We start from the raw sequence: 26,439 nt of genomic DNA, 5'->3' as shown, positions 1-26,439 counted from the left end.
TTATCAAAGTTGTGAGCAAGTGGAAATAGCTACAGATGCGTGTGGCCACTCATTTTAAAGCTTACACTGGCAGGACATCTGGAAAAATAAAAGTTTTATGATGAAACGCACCCTCAGTCCCTAAAAGGGATCATAAAATTTAGAGTTTGAATTAGCAGACTGTGTTCTATAAAAGAGTTCATGTTGTATTATAAAAAGGTGCTTTGTCAGTGTCATGATTAGGTCATGAATTGTGCTGCTTTAATATAGTTTTTAAAATTAATTAAATGGTAATATAACATACTTGGGTAAAAGAAATAGGTAAATTATGTAGAGAAGTTCTCAGCTCTGTTCTATTGTTTGCATATTTTTTTGATTGTTTTCTAGGCTGAACAATCTTAGCTGAGGTAGTCTTTAACAATGGCTTTCAGTGGGTGAGGAAGGAGGAAACTGTGGCACCATCTCTAACAATTGGCTATAAAATTGAATACAAAGCATTAATGTGCTTTAGGTTGCCTATAGTGACATTATAGCAATCACATCCATTGTGTTCATACTACGTACTTACCTTTCACCTTCAAAAGTAAACAGTTTCCTATTTGCCTTGCTTGTGCTATTACTATTAAGTGATAAGGGCAAACTTTTCAAAAATTAGGAATCTATCTGTCCCAATGCACATTTAGTCACAGCCAGCTCTCGTTCATTCAGTTGCATTCAGCAGAGCCCATTCTGCAACTGACATCAAAATTAAAATAGACCCTACTACTGGACAGGAGCACTTTCTGAACTATGAAGGACATTACACGAAAAATATTGTATACAATGAAATTTTGCAATAAAATAATAAAATAACACATTTTGAATAAAATAAAAATTAAAGTACAATAAAATAAAATTTCAGCTTTAGTTGCACAAGCCTCTAGTATATATAAAAACACAACACATACCAGTTTTCCCAGTCCTCCAATTTCTGGATTCATCTTTCCCTGAATTAACCGTAGCTTCTAACCTTTTTTGGCTTAAGCATATCACAAATATTGCTTCCTCTGCACCTAGCTTTATAGCTAGGGTTCTCCTTTTCTCCCAGCACCATTTTCCTTCTGAGTAACCTGTTAACAGAAATATGTCCTACCATTGAATACTTTTGCTGATCTGACATCTGAGTTGGTACTCCCAAGACCTCTTAATACTGTTTTTTGAATTTAGCAGTAAGGTTAATCAGTGAGCCACTGCTTACCAGGCTGACCGGGCTAGCCGGGTGGGTAAAGTGTCTGCCTGGCAACCCAAAGGTTGCAGGTTAGAATCCTGCCTCAGGCTTGGATCAAAGTACTGCAAAAACCTTGGGAGGTGCATTATGGCCACAGAAGCTGATGCGCCAAAAACTACTAAAAAAAAAAAAAAAAAAAAAAAAACTGCTTACCAGCTCATTAAAGTCACTCCCATTCAGACAATCTGTTTCCACTCTATACCTTTTCTACAGGAATTTCCACTGGCACCCTCCTTTTTATCTGGCATCTGTAATTCCAGTTTTTTCTTTGAAATCAGTCCAGTTAGTGCACTGACTAAACACTCACTGATTTTTTTTGTGTTTGCTTCTTTGTACATTTTCTTTTGAACAACCTTTCTCTTCATGTATTTTCCCATAATTACAACTGATAGAAATTCAGGTCAGTATCAAGAAGCTTTTGTTTTCTTAACCTTCAATTCATTTTTCACTAATGTATTATAGGTTTTAACAACCTTTGGTGTTTGGGTCACCATAAAAATTAATTATTAGATGACAGTTAGTGAACAGAGTAGTTCTTGTAATTAGTAACAACTTGTTGATAGTAATTTGTTGTACATTTTATAGAAGACTACCTCACATGTTCCATTGATTTTAGTGGGCTTCTGCTATTTAATTATTAAAATTCTTTTCTGATGGTGAATATCTTTACATTTGTAGCAGTGTAGAAAATTTAGCTGTTGGAGTGAAGAATTCTTTGGTTTTCATTTAGTTATGATAATATTTTATGTAACATTGAAGTAGATTATTTTATTGTAAGCATTTGTGAAATTTTTACCATTTAGGATCCTTTGCAATGGCAACATGTACTATATGTCATCATAAGGTAGATGCTTTAGCTATTAGAGACGACATTTTTAATCAGGTAAGTGATTAAATTTAAACTATTTATGTTTCGAATAAGAATGCATCATTAAATATTTTAAGTAGAAAGAAAAAATTAATACTTTTAGAATTTTAAAATTTTAAAAGCGCATCCACTACTTGCAAGAAAAATCCAAGGAAAATTTTACAAATTTAATTGTTAGTCATAACTCACTCCACCAATCGTGAATTGACCTTGTTTTCAAGTTATTTCCAGAATTCATTATAATTGCAAACATGCATCAGTTTTCGTATGTGAGTGAAGTTTTGTAATTCCTTGTACTAGAAGCTTACATCACTGCAATATAATCGTTGAAAGACTTGCGTTTTGTGACACAAGTTTGGAGAATAGGAACACTTAACTAGTTTAGTAATGTTAGAAGGTTTAATAATATTAAGAATAATTAATATACAATGATGGTGTGCCCACATGTTCCATTTTTTTGCTGTTGTCCTCCTCAGTGGATTTTAGAGTGGGTATAAGGTATATTCAGGTCAAGCAGCACCTGGGGTTTCTCCCATCTCCGCGTATGCACATTGTATCGGAAACAGAGCATTGTAAAGCCAGAGATTTAAGTGTGTGTGGATCATGGGTTGTGTAAGATGTTGTGCCCATTGTTCTTCTGGCTTATTGGCTGCTGGGCCACTATTGGGAATCGATGTTGCCCATACCCTGCCAAAAAAGAAAAAGGTTGAAGTGATGGTGGTTAATTTAGGTAAAATTTCTTTAAAAAGTGCTGCATGGGGTTGTACGCTGAAAGGACGAGTTCTAGGAGCCTAAAAGGTTGGGCAAAATTTTGTTGTAATTTAAGTTTGGACGTGTGAGACGAATGCTGTGTAAGAGAAAGTATTGGGAGGGGAGACTGAAGCCTTGGGGGTGAAGTAGGAAGGAGGGGGTTGATAGTGAAGGTGACCCCTGTTTTTTTTTTTTAGAGTGGGTAGTAAACTACACCAACGTCTCAACCATGGATCTTACAGGAGTTAAAGGATCTACTGGTTACGTGTTAGTACCAAATACCACAAGACACATTTAGAAATCTTGTAGCATCCATGCCTCGCCGGGTACGAGCTGTTTTGGCTGCACGTGGAAGACTAACATCATATTATGTAGGTTGTCATAATGTTTTGGCTCATCAGTGTATGTACTGTTGCTTGGTATCATGACTTTACCTAGATGTAGATATTTGTCATTTGTTTTTGTATATTTCTACATATTTTTTCATTATGTAAGTTACTGTAATATTTTACCTGAAATCCATTGAGTAGACCCATAGAGAGAGGTCAGAATTTGCTGTAAGGAAAAAATTAATATCTTGGGCCACAACTTTTTTTTTTACTTGAAATACTGTGCACTTAAATTCATATGACAAAAATAGGAAAATCGGTATATTTTTGCTTTTCATTTATTTATTATTATTATTATTTATTTTATTATTATTATTATTATTTTAAGACTCGCTCCACATGTCACAAAGCCCAATTGTAGAAAATGTTACCTTTGTTACGAGGTACACGGGGCAGGCGCCTCCATAGCCAGGTGGACAGGAGCAGCAGTGCGTAGCACACGCTTCTTGATTAGACCAGGGTTCGAGCCCGTGATCCACCAAATACGGAGGATGTGGAAAGGTCAGGGAATGACCACCGCATATCCCCGGAGCAATTTGGCCTTAGTTGCTAATGCTCCTAAAAACCAAATAACAACAACAACAACGAGGTACACACTGTTTCTTAATGCTTGTATAAAAAACACTGCTTTGCATTTATGCCATTTATTTCTACAGTTGACATAAGTTTATGAAGTTGCAGGATATCACATAAATAGTAATTGTTTACTTATGAAGGAAAATAACATAATTGTAGTATGAGATAAAATTTGAGTTTCCCCTGCCACTTACTTGAAACAACCATATGATACATATTTTTTGTTAAAAATTTTTAACATAAAAGTTTACACAAATATCAATAATATGAGTGTTCAGTTGGAAATATAGTATATCCTCAGCAATGTGATATTGGTTTCAAAATGTAATGTATTTTGAAGTCACTATGGACTGGTCTATGGACCCCTGGAGGTCTGTAGACCAGTTCCAGAGGGTCCATAAAACATTCAGAAGAGGTATCAAGTAATATATGTTTATATATATATGGGGGTCTGCAAACGTTTTTTTTTTTTTTTTTTTTTGATTTTTTGAAGGGGTCTGTAGATCTGAGTGGTTTGGGAGCCGCTGACAAAATTAAATTGAGCTGTAATAAAAGTAGACAACATAGTACTAGTGTACTTCATATCGTTACACCATATACAGCATCTTTAAATTTTACATTTTGTAATAATACAAAATGTAAAATGATTTTCCAGTGTAGTTGTGTCTTTAACCTACTACATGTATATGTACTCAATTTGAGGGAGAGAGAGAAAGAAAGAGTATTAATGAATGGGCTTCTTTTTTTTTTTTTTTTTTGTAAAAAAAATTAACTATCATTCTTAAGGAATACATGAGAAATCTTTTCAAATTTCTCACATGTAATAACAAAAATTACTGAATTTTATCATGCATCTTGATGTATACAAGCTGTATATTATGCAGAATTGTAAATAACTTCTAAAGAGAACGTCCTTATTTTGAGATATTATTTGCTGTTTAATACTTATAACCCATACAAAAAACGAGACAGTAAATGTCTCGTTTTTAACATAGTGCTTACAAAATTTACTACTCTTGTTGATTACAGCAGTGTAAGCACTCTAGGCTTATGTGAACTTATGCACAGTTTGCCATTATTTTAGAACAGCTGAGGGTGGAGAGAGAGAGAGTGGGTAGGTGGGTGTGTGTCCAGTATGTGAGTGTTGCTGGCAAAATGTACCTTTCAATTACAGTTGTGAAATTTTACTGGTTGTATGGAATTAACTTTTTTTTTTTTTTTTTTGAAAGTCACTATTCATGGAAGAGATTAACCATAAAGTGCAACAGGAGTTTATATTTCATTTTTAATATTATTTTCCAAAGCCAAATTAAAATTAAAATACTTAATGACATAATTTTGTCACATACCAGTGTAACAGTTGTAACGAAATTAGGCATATGGGCTGAGAAATGCAAGGTATTGCATATGGGTAATCCCTGATCATTGTACTAACTGTTTGGTACTAAACTCAGCGTAGTGGAAAATAAAAAAGACCTGGGGGGTAATTGTGCTGTCAGGTATGAAATTTTCTGAGCCGTGCAGACAGGCTGCCAGAACAGCTCATAGGGTTTTGTCAATGATATACAGGATCTTTGCTTGCAGGAATAAGGAAGTGATTATTCCATTGTACAAGGCAATGGTTATACCACGTTTTGAGTATTACATGCAGGACTATTAAGTGCAGAGATGGACAGTGAGATTGGTGAAGGGAACAAAAGCTTTATTATCACTAGCTAGATGCTTTTTCCACCACTTGTGTAAACGATTTTACATGGTAACCAAAGTTGAGCGCCTTTGATCACAGCAACTCAGTCTCTCTCAGCCAAGTTTCTATTAAGATAATAAAATAAAATGAGCTGAAAGATAATACTTCAGTGATTCAGTTTTGTTTCTAACACTGTTAATGTTTTGTGACTGGATCTGTATTTCAATGGTTAATTAATTGAAAACTTTTTTGGGACAATTGTATTGAGAAGTGATTCTAACTGAAATTGGCAGAATCTTTGGGTAAGTCATCAGTTGGAAGACATTTCACACTGTTTGATTTATTGGGGATCACTGTAAGAAATTGAAAGTAAAGGCAATGCTCTAGCTCAAGTGGTGTCCAAGCATTTTCAGTACTAGGGCCATATTCAAAGTTAGATTTGGTTCGTGGACCGCACTGAGTGATTCGAGAAAAATTAGTGTTACATTTTCCATATTTTGTTATATGTAAAAGGAAGTTTCTATTTTCATGTTCCTGTTTTTTATTTTTAGGCTATATATAAAAATATGGAAATTCCCAACACTTTTATGTGCAATAAATCTGTCAATGATTTATTTTTTAGATTTTATTAAAATTATAAAAATATGACTTGTTTTTTTAAAAAAATACCTTACTTTTGTTTTTAAATGATTACTTTAGAAAATTTACAACCAGAAAAGGATCATTGCTTTTCAATATTAAGGTGAATAAATAAATACAGTAATACCCCGAAGTTACGCGATAGGTGGGTCCGACGAAAATCGCTTAAGTCGAATTCGCGGAAGTCGGGGTACAACTTTGCATATAAATACATATAAATTTTGTTTAATTGGGACCAAGGACTAACAAAAACACTAGTTTAGAAGAAAAATATTTAATAAAATTGCAGTTCTTTATACATATTAATACAAAATATGTATTAAAAAAATAAATGAGTTACGTAAAAAAGTTATGTCGATGGCTTCATAAAATCTAACAAATTCGTCTGACGACACAGCACCTTCTTTTTTTCACGCAGAATTTCTTCGTAGCAAGCTAATAATTTTTTTATTCCTTGCTTTGTAGCTATAACGCGTTCTTCAATTGAGCTGAGACCTTCTGTCAAGCTTGCAATTGTCATGTGCTTTATGTGCTTATCTGGTGGAACTGGGTCTGAAGTGTCAGATACTTCAGTGATGTTTTGCTCATGCATCTCTATGAGCTCATTCATTGTCAGCTCCTGACTATGTGAATCCAACAGCTCGTTGACATCATCACCATTGACTTCCAAATCTAATTGCCTGGCAAGATTAACAATTTCTTCTATCACATGAGTGACATGATCAGTTTCTGGTGTTGTTTTCGTCTCGGTTTTGAAAAAAAAAAATGGACAAAGTTACTTCCTGACACCATTCAATGTTTTTTTGTGAATTTCATCCCAAGATTCTTCAATGATTCTTACGGCATCTAAAAGATTGAATTGTTTCCAAAAGTCTTTAACAGATATCTCACTATTTTGTCTCATAGCTTCATTCAGACGTGCAAACGAACGCCTCGTGTAGTAAGCCTTGAATGTTTTGATGACTCCTTGGTCCATCGGTTGAAGCGAGCTGGTTGTGTTTGGAGGCAAAAACACAACTTTCACACGTGGGTCGAAATTAATTAGGGTGGCAGGAGGGTGACTGGGTGCATTATCATCACTTTAAACGGAATCTGTTTAGACTTGCAATAACGTTCGACTTTGGGTATGAAATGGTGACCAAACCAGTCCTCAAAAACGGAAGCTGTCACCCAAGCTTTATGGTTTGACTTCCAAATCACTGGTAAGCTAATTTTAGATATACACAAAACGAAAAAATCAAGAACCGCGTAACTCCGAGTTCGCGTAAGTCGAGGTATTACTGTATAATGATGCACCTGAAATTGAAAATATTCAAAAATTTTATTAAGTACAATACACAATAACATTTACTGAACAAAACTTAATATTTATTGAGATGATTGAGGCTGAATATTTTTATATAATTGTTAAAAATTTGGTTGAAAATTTGTGATGCAATTCTCAATACGAAATGAAGATGCTCATCTGTTATTTTTCTTTTTAAATATTTATTTGATTTCATGAGTTAAAAAAAAAAAATTGCTCACAAACATATGTTGATCCGAACAAAGTAACCATTTTCATGGCAGTTCTTTTATTAGCAGAAAATCTTCAGATGAGAGAGCCTTGTAGAATTAAAGTAGTTTATTTTTGCAGTCCATATACTTATTTTTGAACTATATTGGCTAGAAGATCAATAATTTCAAGTTGCATGCTGGGATTGTAGTTTTCAGCCAAGAAGGAAATGATTCTCAAAGAAGTTCATGTCTTTTTCATGGAATCTTATATCAGCAAATTGACAAGCAGCCACTCCATATTTCATAGTTGTTTTATTGGTTTCCCTTTGTCTGTTATAAAAATATCAATATCATGATGTAGTTTAAAGAAACAATATAATACTGCCACAACTAAGCCAGATCACTGCACCATGTAAAATTATACCTTTGTATTCAACTCAATTTCTGAAAGAAACTGTTGAAACATATGGTGATTAAGGGCATGTGATCTTATAAAATTTACAGTTGAAATAACCACATTCATAACGTGTTGAAGATCCAGTACTTTCCCACAGAGATTTCTTGATGCACAATGCAGTGAATTCCAATTGGAGGTTTAGCTCCGATATCATTTTCTAGGTTATTCTATCCATAAGCCCAATGTTATCACCAGTAATTTTTGCACTGTCAGTTGTGACTCCTACAAGGTTTTTGATATTTAATCCTAACTTTTCAATAGATTGGCAAAATTTTTCATAAAGATTTTCACCTGTAGTTGTTCATTGCATGCTCTGTAGATCAGCTAATTCTTCAACTGGTACAAAATTGTCATCAATTCCATGTATGAAGATGAGGAGTTGGGCTGTGTCATTTACATCAGTACTGTCATGCAGTGCCACACTAAAATATTTCATTTGGTTTATGTTTTGCAAAAGTTGTTGGAACAAATTCTTTCTAATATTTTCTACTCTTTGAATAATTGTTTGTCAAGACAACTGATGTCTTGTATCATTGTTCTTTTCTCCGGACAAATTTCTTTCACAATTTTTAAAAAACACCGTTTAACAAATTCACCATCACTGAACGGCTTACTTCCAAAAGCTATCAAATGTACAACTTGATAATTGGCACTTACAGCAGAGAAATTTCTTCACGGATATGTTTTCAGTTGTTTTTTGTTAATTTGTTTTGTAACTTTGAACACTTTCTTTTCGCAACACTCCTTTATGTTGATCACAAGATTTATGCTTGGAATCAGTGTCGCTTTAAATTATATTCTTTAAAAACTCACACAGTATCCTAACACACTAAACACACTGCTTTTTCATCGTACTCAATAAGGAAATAGTCTCCAGTCCACCTTTGATTAAAAACACGACACTCCAAATTGGCATTCCTCTTTTGGAACAGTTTTAGGAATTGATTTTTTTTAATTCAATTCAAAGAACAAGTTATATCAGAATTGTAGAATTTCACTATATGAAAAGATTGATACTTACATAACTGTATTTAGCCTACATATGACCGCACTGAACTACATATACACATTTGACGCAGTTGAGTTCGATGCTTCCATGTGTGTACACACAGTGACATGACTCTCTAAAATGCTGTTTTAGTTCATTTTCCACACGGGCCATAGCTTGGATACCACTGCTCTAGCTTAATCAGCCTGATTTTCTTCTTCTTCTTCTAAACTTTTTCAGAATCTTTAGTGCCTTGAGTCAGTTGGTTTTGCTTTGACAGTGAGTAGATAGTCTCTGTTATATGAGAGCATCATTATATAGGTGAAAAAGTAGACATAGTGCATTTTCCACTTTGGGAATAATGTTAACTGCAGTTATCTTGCAGTAAATGAGGTAATGATAACTGCACATTACTTGAGTTAGGATTAGTGTACCACATTGACAAGTAACAGAGGTAAATAAGATATTCATGCATTAGTGAATGCCATTCTGAAGGAGTACCTTAAGGAGATACTAAGTTTGACTGTTATTATTAGATTTATTGAAAATTTTATATTAATTAACACTAAATGAACACAAATTAAACTTCAAGCTTGAAACGGCAGCTGTTAGCAACTAATACTTAGTGCCTTTCAAATATCATATCAGTCTGAGATAATTCTTCTTCTGATTCCACTTATTTGCTGTTTAAGTTTTAACTTCAGTCCTGTTTTTCTGACAAGCACACCAGGAACCTTGTCGACCCATGCAATAACTGGTATAAGTCTCTTGCCTTATTGTGCATATTGACAAGGTACCAACTTATAACTTATCCAATTGTATTGGCTTAGTTCCATATTGGCATCAGATATTTCTTGCATTCATATTTGTTCTCCACAACAATACTGTCATGGAATAGCTTTCATTTATTACTTGTTTGGAGCAGTCAGGGTTTGAGTCCCATCACAGAGTGGAGGAATTTGTAAGTGTTTTTTTTTTTTTTTTCATTCAGGGCTGCTTAGCTGTTCTCAAGCAGAGTGGGGGGGGAGTATGGCTCCCCCATGAGTTAATCTCTGGGTTTTTCAGCCTACACAGCATGCAAGTTAGCCCATGAACACACACCCACGAACAGACATAATATGTATTGTCACAATATGGCCAAAATTGCTGATGTACTAATAACCAACAGCATTCATATTTCTTTGTTAAACATGAGAATTTGGTTGTTTCTTGTGCATCAGTTGACAAGCCAATGTGAGTACATTCTCTGTTTTCACCTTGCATTCTTTCCATATATTGCTATATATCAGGCTTACAAGCATTAGTCTTGCATGTTTATTTTGCTTGTATTGGAATTTTTCCCTTGTATTATACATGACAAGCATTAAAATAAATGCTTATTTTCATTGTTTATTATAATTTTGACTAAGGTCAATCAATATTTTATTGAATTTGCTCTTCATTTTCAATACATAGATGTTCTTTTATGGCATTGATTTTTTTTTTGTTTTTGTTTTTGTTTTGTGCCATATAAAATGATGCATAAACATTCACTTTTCCTTAGGTTATGTTTATCAAACTTTAAGTAAATATTTGTTTTTGCCATTTATCACACCTTTGTCTTGCACCTCTTACCATTAACATTTTAAGCATGGTTTTCATTCAGTATCTCTGTTCCCCCCCCCCCACTGCTAATTATCAGTGGAGAGTTGTAAATTTTTTTATTCCAGGATTGTGTAATGTTATCCTTTCTGTATTTCTACAATGGACCTCCCCCTTATGTGCTCTTATTAAAATATTCCATGATCATTAGACATTTATATAAATGTCTAATGATAACGAGTAAATTTATCTTTGCTAATACTGCAGTTACAGAATCCTAGTTGCACAGCAAGAGAATGGGTTAATATTTGTTGAAAATGTGGTATAGACTTCAATTAAGATTTTCTTGTTGCCTTTTTCATTTTGTTTCTGGAAATATGATTGGAATATAAGTTAACAACAGGAATGAAAATCAACACAATCTTTGTTCCTGTACTTTTACACATCCTCAACTTCTCTGTCCTTCCCTTTTCTTTTCCTTTCCTTTCTCTTTCTTTGTTTTGTTATTATTATTTTCCCCATTGGTATTTGGCCACAACTGTAATTAATAAAAGACTTTCATTTTGAAATTTTGTATGAATTTAAAACTAAAACTTTTTTTTTTTTTTTTTTTCTCCTTGGGAAAAACTCTCTGATATACAGTCAAAAAATACATTTAAAATAAATGTACTTTTAGAAGCATAAAACAAAGAAGATTACTCTAAAATATGGCTTATTGCATTTTGTTATAATATGTGCAATAATTTTCCATTATGTTATATAACATGCACATTAATTATTATTAGTAATTTGTACAAAACGTTCAAAAGCACCATTCCGACTGATGATTCCATCTGTATAAAATGTTTTTGTAGATTCAAATTTCTAAACATGGGTGCATATCCATTGAGATATAGGTTTAATAAGTGTTTAATTTATATAAGGTGCAAAATTGGATTTAAACTGATTTCCTTTATTACAGCGGATTCCTTACTGTCCAGTGTGTCCTAAAGATAAAGAAATTGGGATTATGAAGCCAGATATTGTATTTTTTGGAGAAGGACTCTCTGAAGAGTTTCATGATACCATGGCTAAAGACAAGAATCAATGTGATTTACTCATTGTTATGGGTTCTTCACTGAAAGTTAGGCCTGTTGCTCTTATACCAAGTAAGTAAATTATTTCAGATATGAAAAATGTAAAATAGCTCTTAAAATTTTATGTTGTTATGCTTATAAAAATATGCATAGCAACTCTCATAAACTTTAACAAACATCATTGTATTGTCTGTTAGTATTAGTAATGGCAAGTGATATGAGAAAGCAAGCTTATACAACATCAGCAAAAAAGAGAGGAAAAAAAAAAAAAAAAAAGTACTTCCCATATCACCTGCCCATCTCTAATAGTTTGTGTAGTTAGTTCTCTCTTAACTTTATTCTAACTATCCACTTCCACAACACCATATGGAAGTTTGTTCCAATGATCAACGCCTACTGGCTGAAAGCATGTTTCCACACATCTATCCTGAAATCATTCTTCCTCGATTTAAATTTATGCCTCCTTGTGTGTGCGTGCGTGTGTGTGTGTGTTTTGTCTGAGAAAAAGGATGAATGCCATAAGCATTTAGCTTTATCTTTTTAAAGCATAAACACCTCACTCAGATCTCCTCACGGGTGCTTGACACTGCAATTTGCAGAACTGAAGTCTTTCTTTTAAGTGCACTCTTTTGTTCTCTTCACTAATCTTGTTGCCCTTCTGTGTACCCATTCAAACAGATCCACATCCTTCCTAAAAATGAAGGCTTTCAGATCTGTATACAGTACTCAAAATGTGATACCATTGCATTATACAATGGGATAATCACCTTCTCCCTGCTGCCAAAATTCCTCTATATAACTGACAAGACCATATGAACTGTCCAAGCAGTCTGTTTCACTGTTCAGAGAAATGACAGTATGCTACTGCAATAGGATCTAGAAAAGGTTGGACAGATGAGCTGAAAAATGGCAACTGAAGTTTAACGTTAACAAATGCAAAGTACTGCATATGGGTAGCAGGAACCCCAGAGTTATGTACCTACTGTGTGGTGTTACACTCAGGGTAGTGGAGAATGAAAGAGACCGGGGGATAATTGTGCAGTCAGATATGAAGTTTTCTGACAGTGCAAGCACACTGCCGGAGCAGGTCATGGGGTTTTGATGATATACGGGTCATGGGGTTTCAATGATATACGGGAATTTTGCTAGCAGGGATAAGTAGATGATTATCCCCTTGTATAAGGCAATGGTCAGGCCACACCTTGCGTACAGGTCTGGAGACCTCATTTTAGGAAAAATGTAGAGTTGCTGGAACAAGTACAGAGAAGCACACAAAGACTGGTGAGGGGAACAAAGGGCTGCTCATATGAAGAAAGGCTTAAGTTCTCAATTTGCAGCATCAGTGTCTGGAGACTAGGCACCTTCGAGGTGATCTGATTGAGGTGTATAAGGCATTAAATGGATTGAGCAGGCTCAATGCTGATGGGGTTCTTCCTTTTGCTCAGATTACAAACCTGAGGGGGCATAAATGAAATTGAGAAAAGACAGTTGTAGAATAGATATGTGGAAATTTGCCTTTAGCCAGCAGGCAGTTGATTGCTGGAACAAATTTCCATCTGTCATTATGGAAGTTGATAGCTTAAATAAATTCAAGAAAGAAGTGGATAAACTTTTGGAGCGAATGGATGGGTGAAATGGGATTTTTTTTTTTTTTTTGACTAATGCTGTATAAGCTTGCTTTCTTGCATCATATGCCTCTAGTAATGCTAATTTTAATGCTAATTAGTTCATCTGACATTCATTTAGCCCTTCAACAGTATTTCTTAGTTGGTACGAAAAGCTTAGTAGATTACAAGATTAATTCCTTGAATGCATCCCATTTAGAATTTGCTGTGGATAATATCAGTTAATTCCACTGTGTATAATTTAAAAACTGTCTGAGACCACCATTGTCACCTTTATGAAAGCAAATACCCTTTCCTTTACCTCTGATGGTAGTTACATCTTTAAGTAAATTCCGGCGCCTCTGTAGCCAGGTGGGCAGGAGCAGCAGTGCGTAGCACATGCTTCTTGATTAGACCAGGGTTCGAGCCTGTGACCACCAAATACGGAGGATGCGGAAAGGTCAGGGAATGACCACCGCATATCCCCAGAGTAATATGGCCTTAGTTGCTAATGCTCCTAAAAACCAAATAACAACAACAAGTAAATCCCACATCAGTACACTCTGATCACTGCTACCTAGTGTTGCCTTTATTTGCAGATTCTTTATGCATGAATAATCACTGCTGATAATCAGATCAAGAATATTACTTCCTCTGGTTGTCTCTTGAACATGCTGCTGTGAAAAACAATCATCCAATAAATCCAAAAAAGTCTTGCTAGTGTGTGAGTGACCAACCCACAAGTTCCATTCAATAATTGGGAAGTGAAAATCCCCTATTTCAAGACATTCTGATTTGCTGGCCCACTTGATATCCCTGTACAGTTGTTTGTTGTACTCATCAGTCATTAGGCCAGTGGTTTTCAACCTTTTTTTAATAGCGGCACCCCTAAGTAATTATTTTATTTTGCGGCACCCCTACTCAATTTTCTGCCTGATAGATCCGATTCTCTCTCACTGTATATATATAAATAATATTAAAAAATATATATGTTATATGATAGTTAATACAGTAATATAATTATAAAAATTACATTTCACAATACATTTTATTTATATATATATATATATATATATAGTATATAATAATTTTATTCTTTATATAGAGGTACTAAATAAACATCAATTATAGATCACCACAAAATTAAAAAGATACTGTACACCTTTTTATAATGAAATAAACATATAAATTTTAAAAAAAATAATAAGTTTAAGTAACTTAAACCCAAATTACGTGGCACCCTTTGAATGTTGTTGCGGCACCCCGGTTGAAAACCAGGGTGCCGCAACCTGCATTAGGCCTATAACTCACTCCTACTCTCATCCCTTCACCACTCTTAACTCTTTTAATAATCTTTAACTTTTCTTGAACTGTATAAATTTTTCTTTTGGTGGCCATTACTTCAGTCCTACTGATTCACTAAGTTTGCTGTGTACAGGTAACCCTCGTATAACAGGTTGTTTGGTTCCTACAAAATCTCGTGTAATGTGAAACCCTGTTATATGGGACTAAGAACCAGTACAAAAAGGGGGATTACGTTCCAAAAGCTAACAGCAATACACCTTTTTTTTTTTTTTTTTTTATAACTATCGGAAACTTAATTTTTATAGTTATTAACTTAATATTTTAACTTTATTTCTATAATAGTAGTAACTTAAATAATAATAACTGAACAAATGTCTTACCTTATAAACTGTGATACTTATATGTCAGATAATGTATGTTCATTTAATTTTCTTCCTCTTCATCGCTGCTAAGCACAATCTCTTCATCTAGATTTTGTGTACCTTCTGCTCTCTTTAAAAGTCATGAACTGCACTCTTCGCAGTCAGAATTTTTTGTAGTTTATGGTCTCAAACAAGCACAAGTTCAATAGCACAGAATCTAACCCAGGGATCTCCCAACAAAATACAGTGGAACCCCCCCCCCCACACACACACACTTTAAATGATACGTGAAAAGCAGAAGAATATTTTCCAGTTAGCAAAAAAAAAAAAATTAATTTACACTTACGCACATAGCTTAATTAATATGTACTGTAATATGTACATACTAATTGATATTTCTGTTCATTAACCTTTTTTTTTTTTTTTTTGTTGCAAAATTTAAAACAGTAAAAATGATAAGCAGTTAATAACAAAGAACATGGCACACACAAGTTGCAACAAACACGATATGCTCAAGTGAGATATGGAGTAATGAGTTTCTGAAAATTTATTTATGTTTTTTATATGATTGAATATTTCATGGAGGAGGAAACACATTTCACCATAATAACGTGAAAACCCACAAAATTCCAGCTATCGGTACTATAGCAAATGCAAGAAGATCAGTTTACTACCCATTTATAATTGATTACACTAACAGAAAACACCAATAAACTGAAACTGCAAATTGTTTTTATTGTTTTATGGTAGTGACCTCCAGAAATGTGCTTTAGAAAAATATCATGAATGCGATAACGACTAGCTATTCAACTGCAGGGTTTCATACAAAGGAGTGGAAACGTTTAACATAATAGCAGGGTTTCCCCGGCACAAAAGCTCAAAAATACTGTGTTAGGCGAGATTTCCCACAATTCTCAAACCATGTTAGAGCGAAACTGTGTCACATAAGTATCATATTGTGAGAGGATTGCTGCAATTTATCAATCATGTTAGAGCAAAACTGTGTTGTAGAAGTACCGTGTTATACAGGGGTTTCCCATATTTATTTATAATGCCCTAGAATTTACTAAGTTTTAAGACAACTAAATAAAAACGAAACTATCTGGCTCATCATGGTGCTGAAGTGAAGTCATATGATTTCACCACGAATCACTTGTCAGTTCATGTATATTTTTTGTCTAGTTTAACCCTTAACAGTTTTTGCTATCCTAAGTGTAATTTCTAGTCAAAGAAAGGATGTCATATGCTGTTGTTTACAAAATTTTACTTTGTAACTAATGTAATGCACTTATTGAATGGGAGCTGTATTCCCTTGCACTGTTCCACTTTTATACTTTTGTATTGTGTCTCTAGCTGACGGGGGAGAAACTGGGTGTCTACAGTAATTAGTCTCTGAGTACTATTGGTTAGAAAAATTACACTGCAGCTGAGTACTAAATATGTCAGAGTGAATATGCAGCCAATTTTTAGCTAATGCACCTTTTGGAATTACAGTAATAGGATGTACATTATTGATCACTTTTTCAAGTTTCCTATATGAAATTGATAGTTCTTTCGACATAACTTTTTTTCATAATTCTTTTTGGGAATATGATCATAATTGTGGTATATCCAAAATCACAGTGTGAAGAGGAACATTATATCAAAGTTGCACTGTATTTGAAAGTTTCATTCCAAATACAAAAATAAAATGTACACATCCTTTCTGTTGATATCACAAAACTTAATGTCTCTCAAACTTGCTGAATTGTGCTTTTTTAGAATGTATACTTTATTCTTTGTAGTCTACAGATTTGGCCATCAGCTGTCCCATTGCAAATGGGGCTTCAGGAATCAGCGCATATGAAGTAAAAAAGCAATGTTTCATACTTAAATTGCAGTTAAAAACTGTAATGAATTTTAAAAACTGTAATCAAGACATTGGTTCACTATTAACAGAGTGAGTCAAAGTAAAAAAAGTTTTAAACTGTCTGAATTTAAATTATGCACTACCATGGGTGAAGATTTAGGGACTGATTCTTCTGCTGAATATTAAGGTATGTTGGCTGTCCTGTATGTTTGTTGGGGGGGGGGGTGCACAACAGCAAGGACAGTACGCCATTCAACAACGTGTTGCTCTAGCTTGGTTGCATATCAGTGAATTCAAGCTGGTGCAATACAGTCCTATTCAGTTTCTTACAGTAGAGGATATCTAAAAGTGTACACCTTTTCCATGTGCCAGAGTATTACTTACCCTTAATAACTTTACTATGTAGTCAAAATTTTTATTCTTATTTGGGATGTTTTAACTTTATGTAAGCACGTCTAGTAATATCAGTTACTTTTCTAATTTCTAGATTCAAAATAGAAAAGTAGCTGATAATGCTGAAAAGTCTTTAACCAGTTGTATATATTTTACAATTAATAAAAATCTTAGTGTTTAATAGTTGAAAAACAGTATAGTTTATGAATTTTTCATTTTCATTTATATTCTCTCATTATTAGGTTCAATACCTCCTGAAGTACCACAGGTATTAATTAACAGAGAGCCTCTAAAGCATATGAATTTTGATGTTGAGCTTTTAGGTGATTGTGATGTCATTGTTGCTGAATTATGTCAGCGGTATGTATTGTATGTTCTTTTGCCTTTCGTTAAATAGAATAAGTCCAGAAGTATATGCTAATTTCAGGTGAGAAATTAGCGCTACGTTGGATGCAATCTCAAGTTTGAGACCCACAAATAAGTACTTATTAGTGGAACACCACCAATAAGTACGAAGTACTTAACCAGACTATAAAAAGGTGACTATTGACCAATCATAGCAAACCTATTTCCTCTTCACACATAGCTCTGGTAATCTTATCACATCATCAGTGAGGAACTAGGCGTGATCAGAGAGAGCTAAAATGGAAAAACTGTCTTCAGCATTTCCTTTTATACAAAACCTGAGCACAACCATTTTAGTAAAATTGGAGCAGAGGGGAAGAAAACAAATCAAATTTAAATCATTAAAGCTATAGCCATAAATAAAAGTAATCTTTAATGAAATATAAGAAATGATACATTAGTGGACATTTTGGTGCTATAATGTCCACTAATGTATTACCTCTCTCCAACAACAACAGCATCAGTCTTCCATTTTTATGTTTTGTCATTTTTGAATTACCGTTTTCCAAAAATGTTAATCCCATTGTGATTTTTTATACGTCTCATAAATTATAATTATCAGTTGACTTCCAGTGGGTTTGATTAGCATTGACAAAATACTGCTTTGGAAAGCTATGGCAAAAATTTTTAATGAGAAACTAATGTGTATGGGCTTCCCAAAATCACAATGCTATTGTAGCTGAGTTTAATGTTGGTTATGATAATAGAATTTACACTGCATGGCATTAAAGAGTAAAAAGAACAATTTAAGTTATTTTGGGCTATTCTGAAAAGGCTGAAGGTTGTTTGATTGTTAATTTTATGTCTGTTTTGTTTATATTTTTTATGAATTATGTCAGTGGTTACATAAAATAATGACTAGATTAAAGATAAAATAAATAGCATATAGAAATGTCCTAACACATCCAAAATTGTGAGTTACTTAAGACTTAATAAGTACTTTTAGATAAATATTGAATAATCCAGAATAACTCATGAATTTCTACTTGATGTCTGTGGATTTGTTGTTGTGAACACTGTGTGTGTTCACAACAATGTGTAGTGAGGACAATTAATGACCCAGCTCTTACAAAGTCTCTCCAATGTCTTATCTCGTAGATATTCTGTTTCTGTTGCATATCATTTCTGTAGATACTTCCACGGGCATTATTCTTCTAAAATGGCATCTGTAATTCCCCCACTCTCTTTGAAACTAATCCAAACATGTGGCGCAAACAGCCACTGTCCCACTCACTGAACTAAATTTTTCTCTTCCTTGTTTATCTCTTCTACTTTGCTTTTTTGGAACAGACTTCCTTCACATGTATTTCCTGAAATCTATAACCTACAGAAATTCAAGTCTAATATCAAGAAGAATTTTCTGTCTCCTCAACCTTCAACTATAGGTTCTAATGTCTTTTGTATTTAGGATTTTCATTATTAAAAAAAAAAAAATAAAGAAAGAAATTGCACTAAATAGCTTATACCAGTGGTCTCAAACTGGTGGGCCGCATCCGGGCCCCCGAAGCAATTTTAAACGGCCTGTGAATACATTTCAATTATGTATTTGTTGTAAATACGGTGCTTATAATTTTAGAGACATAGAGATATGGACTGAGCTTATGTGCGCAATTGCTATTGAAGGAAAAAGAGATAGAATGAAGAGGTTGGGCCTTTGTCTTTGTCACTGTATGCCAGGCCACGTAACTGGGGTAAGGTGGGAGAACTTCCCACGTCGGTATTGTGGTGTTTCCGATTTTTTTCTATTGAGTTGGTACTTCTGATATATATTTTCCTTGAGTCAGTCACTAGTTGGTTAGCTGGATGCACAGCTGCGCAGTTCATATTGCTATATAGATGGAGACAAACTGACGTACGGCCCATCAGCTGCTTTCAGATCGTGCATTCGGCCCGCATGCAATTTGAGTTTGAGACCACTGGCTTATACTATGAATAAATGCTTATTTATATAGTAAACTCCTAATATTTATGGGGGGATATGTTCTTAAAAATCACTGCAAATATCAAGTGAGAAATTTTAAAACCAATGCTTTATAGTAAAACATGAATTAGGCAAAGCTCTGTTACTCATATTAAGACAAGCTGCTCAATAAGAATTAAGATGTGATATGTAATTAAGATATGTAATAACCATGCAGCAAATCCTTCTAAAATAGCACACAATAGAAATGCACAAAATGGCATGCACATTTTTAGTATTAGTAGTGATAAATGATGTTTTTTAATGAAAGCTCCAAGCACGAGAGGCATTAGAACCTATAGTACTTAGTAGCATGCATGAATTGAAGAGAGAGAGAGAGAGAGAGAGAGAGAGAGAGAGAGAGAGAGAGAGGATGAAAGAAGGTACTTGTTGACATTAGACCTGAATTTCTGTAGATTGCAATTTTTAGGAAATATGTAGGAAGTGAGGTTATTCCAGAAAACAAAAGTTGAAGGAATAACGAGGAAGAAGAAAATTTGGCTCTCTGAGTTTGAAGTTGGACTGTAAAAGGATGCTGACTGGTTGTGATAGGCACCTTGATATTAGCTTCCATATTATGGACAGTATAATATGGAAGCTTCCGTAGCCAGGTGGCCAAGAGCAGCAGTGCGTAGCACACGCTTCTTGATTAGACTGGGATTCGAGCCCTTGACCACCAAATACAGAGGATGCAGGAAGGTCAGGGAATGACCACTGCATATCCCCGGAGCAATATGGCCTTAGTTGCTAATGCTCCTAAAAACCAAATAACAAACAAACTGGTTGTGGCACATGTTGAAACTGTTTTCGAAGAGAGGGGGGGAAAATTATAAAGCCAATTCAGAAGAACAGGCCTACGAAAAAGGGATGCAGCAGAAACAGAATATCTGAGACTGAGATTGGAAAGACCTTGTCAGGGATGGGTCATTAACCTGACTGCCCTCCTTTGAATGGAACCTAGAAGCCTGAGAGAGATTTTATGGGGCACCACCCCAAATATGGGAAAAATATTCTAGAGTAGGATGGATTTGCGATTTGTACAGAGAGAGCAACTAATTGGAAAAAAAGTGAAAGACATGAAATGATGTAAGAAAGCAAGCTTTTGAAGCATTAGCCAAAAAAAAAAAAAAAAATATATATATATATATATATAATAGGGATAGGTTTCATAAAAGCTTTAGATTTTCAATATTCACCCATCTTCAAGCTATTTTTATCAAAACATGTTACATGATTAGTAAACAGTATGATTTTTATGATTAGTAAACAATATCAAAGTTTATGAAACAGAATCATATATTGGTCTGGTTTATTTTAAAGTATTGTTTGCCTTGCTTGCTTTTTTTTTTTTTTTTTTTTTTAAATAAATCTGTAACCACTTATTAGATCATTCAGTTTTCTTTCAAATGTTCTGCTTCTGTTTATGTGTGAATCCATTGTCAGAAACTGCTGCCAAAATTTTAACACCTCCCAATTTGATTTCAGTATTTAATGTTTTCTGTTTTTTTTTTAAAACAATGTCACCTCCCCCTTATGCTCTCAATTGTTTACAGCACAGGTTATAAAAATATGTATACACATATAGGAACTGGGTATAAATTTTTATACCCAAAATATATAGCAAATCAAACTATGTAAAACATACTCACAAACAACCATAAACCAAAATGACACTAGTGAAAGACAGTATAATGTGGAAGCATATGGGTTTCATGTGCGTAAATGGTGGACAAATTTCAAATAACACATGGCTTGAAATGCACATTGTAAGATGCCACATTATAGCAGGATGAGCTGTATGCTTTATACAAAGAATAAAAAAAAAAAAATTTAAATAACTTCTTAACAATGAAAAGTATTGAAAAGATTATGAGAGGCACATTGATACAATATGAGGGATCAGAGAGATGCTGGGGGATGGGGTCTTCCTGAAAGTCTTTCCAGGAAAGTGAGTTACAAGAGCTTGCATTGGAAGGTGCAGTTGCAATGTGGTCTTCATCTTACAAAATCTTTTTTGTAAGGGGGCTGTAAGTCTCCAGTTCTCTTTTAAATTTTAGACTATGCTCCATCAGATGGCTCATTTCTTATCAGCCAGAGCTTTAGACATAACCAGAATTTCTGAAAGTGCTGTAGCAGCAGCTGAAGCTTTTAAATCACAACATTCTCTTCTTTGCTTCTTTCATCTCAACTTATAGAGATATCTTCGTTTTATAAAGATTTCTTTATATTTGTTTTATACAAATAGTGATACTTTTTCCAGTAATTGCTGAGACATAGAGGAATCACTTTCCATCCCAGATGGCAAGTAATTCCTCTGTATCAGTCACCATTTTAGAAATCTCACAAATGTGCAATGGATGAAATAGGATTTAAATGGTGCAATGAGACCCTGATCCACCAAATGGATCAGAATCTTATCTATATATATCCCTGTGGCATAACTATGGAGAAACAAGTGCATGTATAGGGTGGAAATGTAACATAAGACTGTCAGAAAAACTACTCATGAACAATCAAAACCACGAGAATATGGAGATGGCTAGAACTGTCAGTCATGTATACTCAGCACATGCTCACCTTTTTCCATACAAAACCAGTAAAAGTTTCAGCATCTATTTGGAAGACTTATCAGCCTGATAAAAGGCAAACATTTTGGAACCAAGAGAATTCTAAATACAGTTGAATCTCCAAAATCTGGCAACCTTGAGACCTGACCCTTGCTGGATCTCACAATTTTCTGGATTTCAGGTGGTTATGTCATAATCATGAAAAAAGAAAATGCATTGCTGTAGTTTAGGTTATTTTCATACTCTATATAGAAAAATATTATACAGTATTATTATTATAGCACAATTACTCTCTACTGTAACCTCCCCCCAAAAAGAAAAAAAATAATAAAAACATGATAACTGGATTCTCAACTGCACAACAAATAGTAAGGCTCCAAGAACACTCCATATCTGAGATAATATATAGAATTTAGTGGCAATGATCAGATTAACTGAAATGGATTACTGGATGATTATTTTGTTGTTATACTGAATTCCAGTGATTATGCATTAGTTTTTTGATGAGCTTGCAGAATGCAAACTAAATACAGTTCACTAAGAAATGTTACTTTTTTATCTGTTCATTTGACTGCTCCAACCACCAAATAATTAAATAATGGTATTTGATTGTGCCCATTACTAGGTGTTCAGAGTGAGTCAGTAGCATACCTGCCTGTTTTCTCTCCTCCCCCCCTTAATAATTCCATTTGTATCAGAGTATGATGTGCAGCCTTTGAATTAAGTGAAGTTACTGTTATTCCCCTTGGACAGGTTGGACAATGAATCTCTTAGCTGTTCAGTGGCTCAAATCAGTGATTTGTCCAAATTTTTCACTGGCTACTGCTGTTATGCTGAATTGTGATTGGTTTTGAAGTGACGTGATGCTCAAGTCACTTTTCTGTGATTACTTGGCTGAGTTGATTCCGCCCAAAGATTCATTTTGCCCATCACTGTAGGTCATCCAAATGTAGCCAATTGCAAAATAACAATGGCAGTAATGTTTTCTTCCTCCTAATTGCACACTTTTAATGCCATTGGACAAAAATGTGATTCAGGTAGTCAAATTTTTGCCACAAAATCCTTTTTCATGTAGTAGCATGAACTGAACATATCACAGCTACCAGGTGGGTCGTATATTAGTTTACTAAGAAATAATTTGCACATTTTAAATCTTGAGATCGGTTTCATGCCTGTGTTATTTATCACATACAGGAACTCCCCGACTTATGTAAGGGTTTTGCGCTCTGCGGAATGCTACGTAAGTTGGAATTTTCCCCATGCTTGTGCAGCACTTGCAACTGTTCTTGCGGAATTGGTTGAATCAAAAACGAAACGTTCAAGGAACATGTAAATAGAATTATTTATTGTATTTATTCAATTTTTTATCTCATGTGCAGGAAAAATTACAAAAGCGTGCAATTTAAAAAAATTTCAAAATTATAAAATTACAAAAAAAAAGAGGAGACAGGCATAACGTCAGTAAGTTTTACCTCTTGAGCATCATTGCCAGAATCGATGCCTTCGCTGATAAGAACACCGCTGCGAAGGTTGAGGGCTGTGGAGATTTAGAAGGGGTCGGCCGCTCAACCTTACGAAAGAACATATTAATGGATGACTGAACAGCACCTTTTTCTTTTCATCGTAGATTTCTTTGTAGCAAGCAACCACATCATTCACCCCTCTGTTAACTTTTAAGAATCATTCACTGTCAGGATCCATCTTCTCAAACCTCGCCATTGCCGATGCAATTTCATGAAGTGCCATTGTCATCTCTCTGGTGATGAAACATCTCGGCTCTTCATTTGAATCATCTTGAGCTTCGTCAGCATTTTCTTCTTTCACTATCGCTGCCTGCAAGTCAATAAGTTCTTCGTTAGATAATTCCTTCTCTTCTTTCTCTATTAACTCTTCCATGTCTTTGTCATCAACCTCCAACTGAAATAGCTCTGCAACCTTTACAATCTCTTTGTAACCTCAACATATGATTCGTCTTTTTCAAATCCTTTGAAATCTTTTACGTGCCGTGGACATATTTTCTTCCATGCGGCATTTAAACAACTTTTAGTTGTTTTAATTTTAGTTTAAGATGGAGTGGTAAATATTGTAAGATTTACAAAAGTCTCTTAACGTAAAATTTTTCTCATCATCTGCTGCAGACTATGCCCGAGCAAATGTTGTGCATAAATAGTATGCTTATTCAAAATAACACCCTGATCCATAGGTTGGATGTGTGAAGTCGTGTTTGGCGGTAGAAATACAACTCTCACGTTTGAATTGAAATCATCTAGATGCATAGGATGTCCAGGAGCATTATTTAATAGAAGCAAAATCTTGAAAGGAATGCCATAGTCTTTACAATATTTTTCAACCTCAAGAATGAAGCAGCATTTAAACCAATCCTCAAAGAGAGATATTGTTATCCATGCTCTCTGATTCTATTGGAAATGCACGGGTAGGGTGAATTTATTGATGCCCTTAAATGCACAAGAATTTCCAGAATGGTACACAAGCAGTTGTTTTAATCGGTAATCTCTCTGTGCATTAGCCCCAAACAAGAGCGTGGCCCTATCTTTTGATGCCTTGAAACCTAGCATTGTATTTTCCTCTTTGGCAATGTATGTTTGATCCAGTATTTTTTTCCAATACAGAGCCGTCTCGTCAACGTTAAAAATTTGTTGCATTGAATAGCTGCTTTCATCAGTATTTTCCAACACATCACAAAATTTCTCTGCAGCTGGAGAATCGGCACTGGCGACTTCACCACATACTTTTAACATTGTGGAAACCATTGCGCTGCTTGAACCTATTAAACCACCTGTTGCTTGCCACGAACTTGGCTTGTTGTTCACCGTACTTATTCTTAATATCTTCATAAATACTTGTTGCTTTTGCTTGAATGGTCATTAGACTCAGGGGCACTCACTTCTGAATCTGATTTTCCATCCATATTATTAACAGCTGTTCCAGCTGTTCTTCTATAGCACCTGAACGCTATTTTGTGATCACTGTTGATCTTAAGTGTGCTGATCCTTTGACATATTCTTTTACACGTGCACTGTCTTTTAAAATAGTATTCACTGTTGAAACAGCAAGATCTAATTCCCTTACAATAGTTGATAAACTTTGTAGTGCTTAATCATTTTCATCTTCATTTCTAAATAAATTTTGTTTTTCGTTTCCTGGCACTACCACCACTTGCACTTTTGGCTGGTTACTTTCCTTTCATCATTGTAATACATAAATAGGAATGAAAAGAAGTTTCTGAAAATTTGTTTTTTATTTGATTGAAGATTGAAGGGGAACACATTTCACCATAATACCGTAAAGTAAAATCCCACACAATTGCAGAGTTCGGGATTATCGCAAATACAATAAGATCGAGTTTACTACTCATTTATAATAGATTGTGCTCACAGAAAATCCCAATAAACAGGAAAGGGCAAATTGTTTTTATTGTTTTAAGGTTGTGACCCCCAGAAATGTAGCCGAGTGGGTAAAGTACCTGCCCGGCAACCCAAAGGTCGCGGGTTCGATTCCCGCCTCGGGCTTGGATCAAAGTACTGCAAAAACCTTGGGAGGTGCAATATGGCCACAGAAGCCGATGCGCCAATAACTACCAAATCAAAAAAAAAAAAAAAAAAAAAAAAAACCCAGAAATGTGCTATAGAAAAATATCACAAAGGCATTCAAAATTGATTCTTATAACAGGAACATGTGATAACGATGAAAGTGTAGTGCAATTTCCATTATAAATATAACCTTTTAGAGAGATAAATAGCTTAGTTATATAACAAAATTTTTAACTTCTAAGAACTTGGAACGAATTACAAAAAAAAAAAAAAAAAAAAAGTGTTATTGAGTTCACATTACAATATTTTCTCGATACCTCTAAATTTTCATTTTTCCTCATTTATTCCTACAGGATGCAAAGTACATTTCCACAATTTCTTTAAGTTTGCACCGGCCAGCAAAAACTTACGTAAAGTCGAATTTCCATAAGACGAGTTTTACATAAGTTGGGGAGTTCCTGTATATACAGTGTGTGTGTGTATATAGATTGTTCAAACTGTTTTGGTAATTTATATCTCAGTAAATTGGATCTCTTCTTGGTAAACTGACATATGGCCCACCATGTGCATTAAATAAGGAACTTTTAAAAGATATGCCATTTTCTCTTGTTCAAGCCCTTGAACTTATTTGAGACCTTTTGGGAAAAAAATTATGGCTGAAATTGGTTGAATTTCTAAAATATTAGTCA

General features: G+C 34.4%; 1 protein-coding gene across 1 annotated transcript in view; it reads left to right on the top strand.

Annotated features, from left to right (window-relative positions):
* Positions 1-26,439, top strand: part of Sirt1 (NAD-dependent protein deacetylase sirtuin-1) — a 171,147-nt gene that overhangs the window by 120,447 nt on the left and 24,261 nt on the right. Inside the window, exons 7-9 of the mRNA XM_090379531.1 lie at positions 2,050-2,129; positions 11,640-11,826; positions 17,510-17,627. Coding sequence (XP_090235657.1) covers positions 2,050-2,129; positions 11,640-11,826; positions 17,510-17,627 — 385 coding nt within the window. The remainder of the gene's footprint in view (positions 1-2,049; positions 2,130-11,639; positions 11,827-17,509; positions 17,628-26,439) is intronic.

The sequence above is a fragment of the Mastigoproctus giganteus genome, chromosome 8 (assembly GCF_048544385.1).
Source record: "Mastigoproctus giganteus isolate SK-2022 chromosome 8, ASM4854438v1, whole genome shotgun sequence".
Classification (NCBI taxonomy): domain Eukaryota; kingdom Metazoa; phylum Arthropoda; class Arachnida; order Uropygi; family Thelyphonidae; genus Mastigoproctus; species Mastigoproctus giganteus.
The sequence above is the reverse complement of the archived record's forward strand: the minus strand, read 5'-3'. Positions and strand labels throughout refer to the sequence as shown.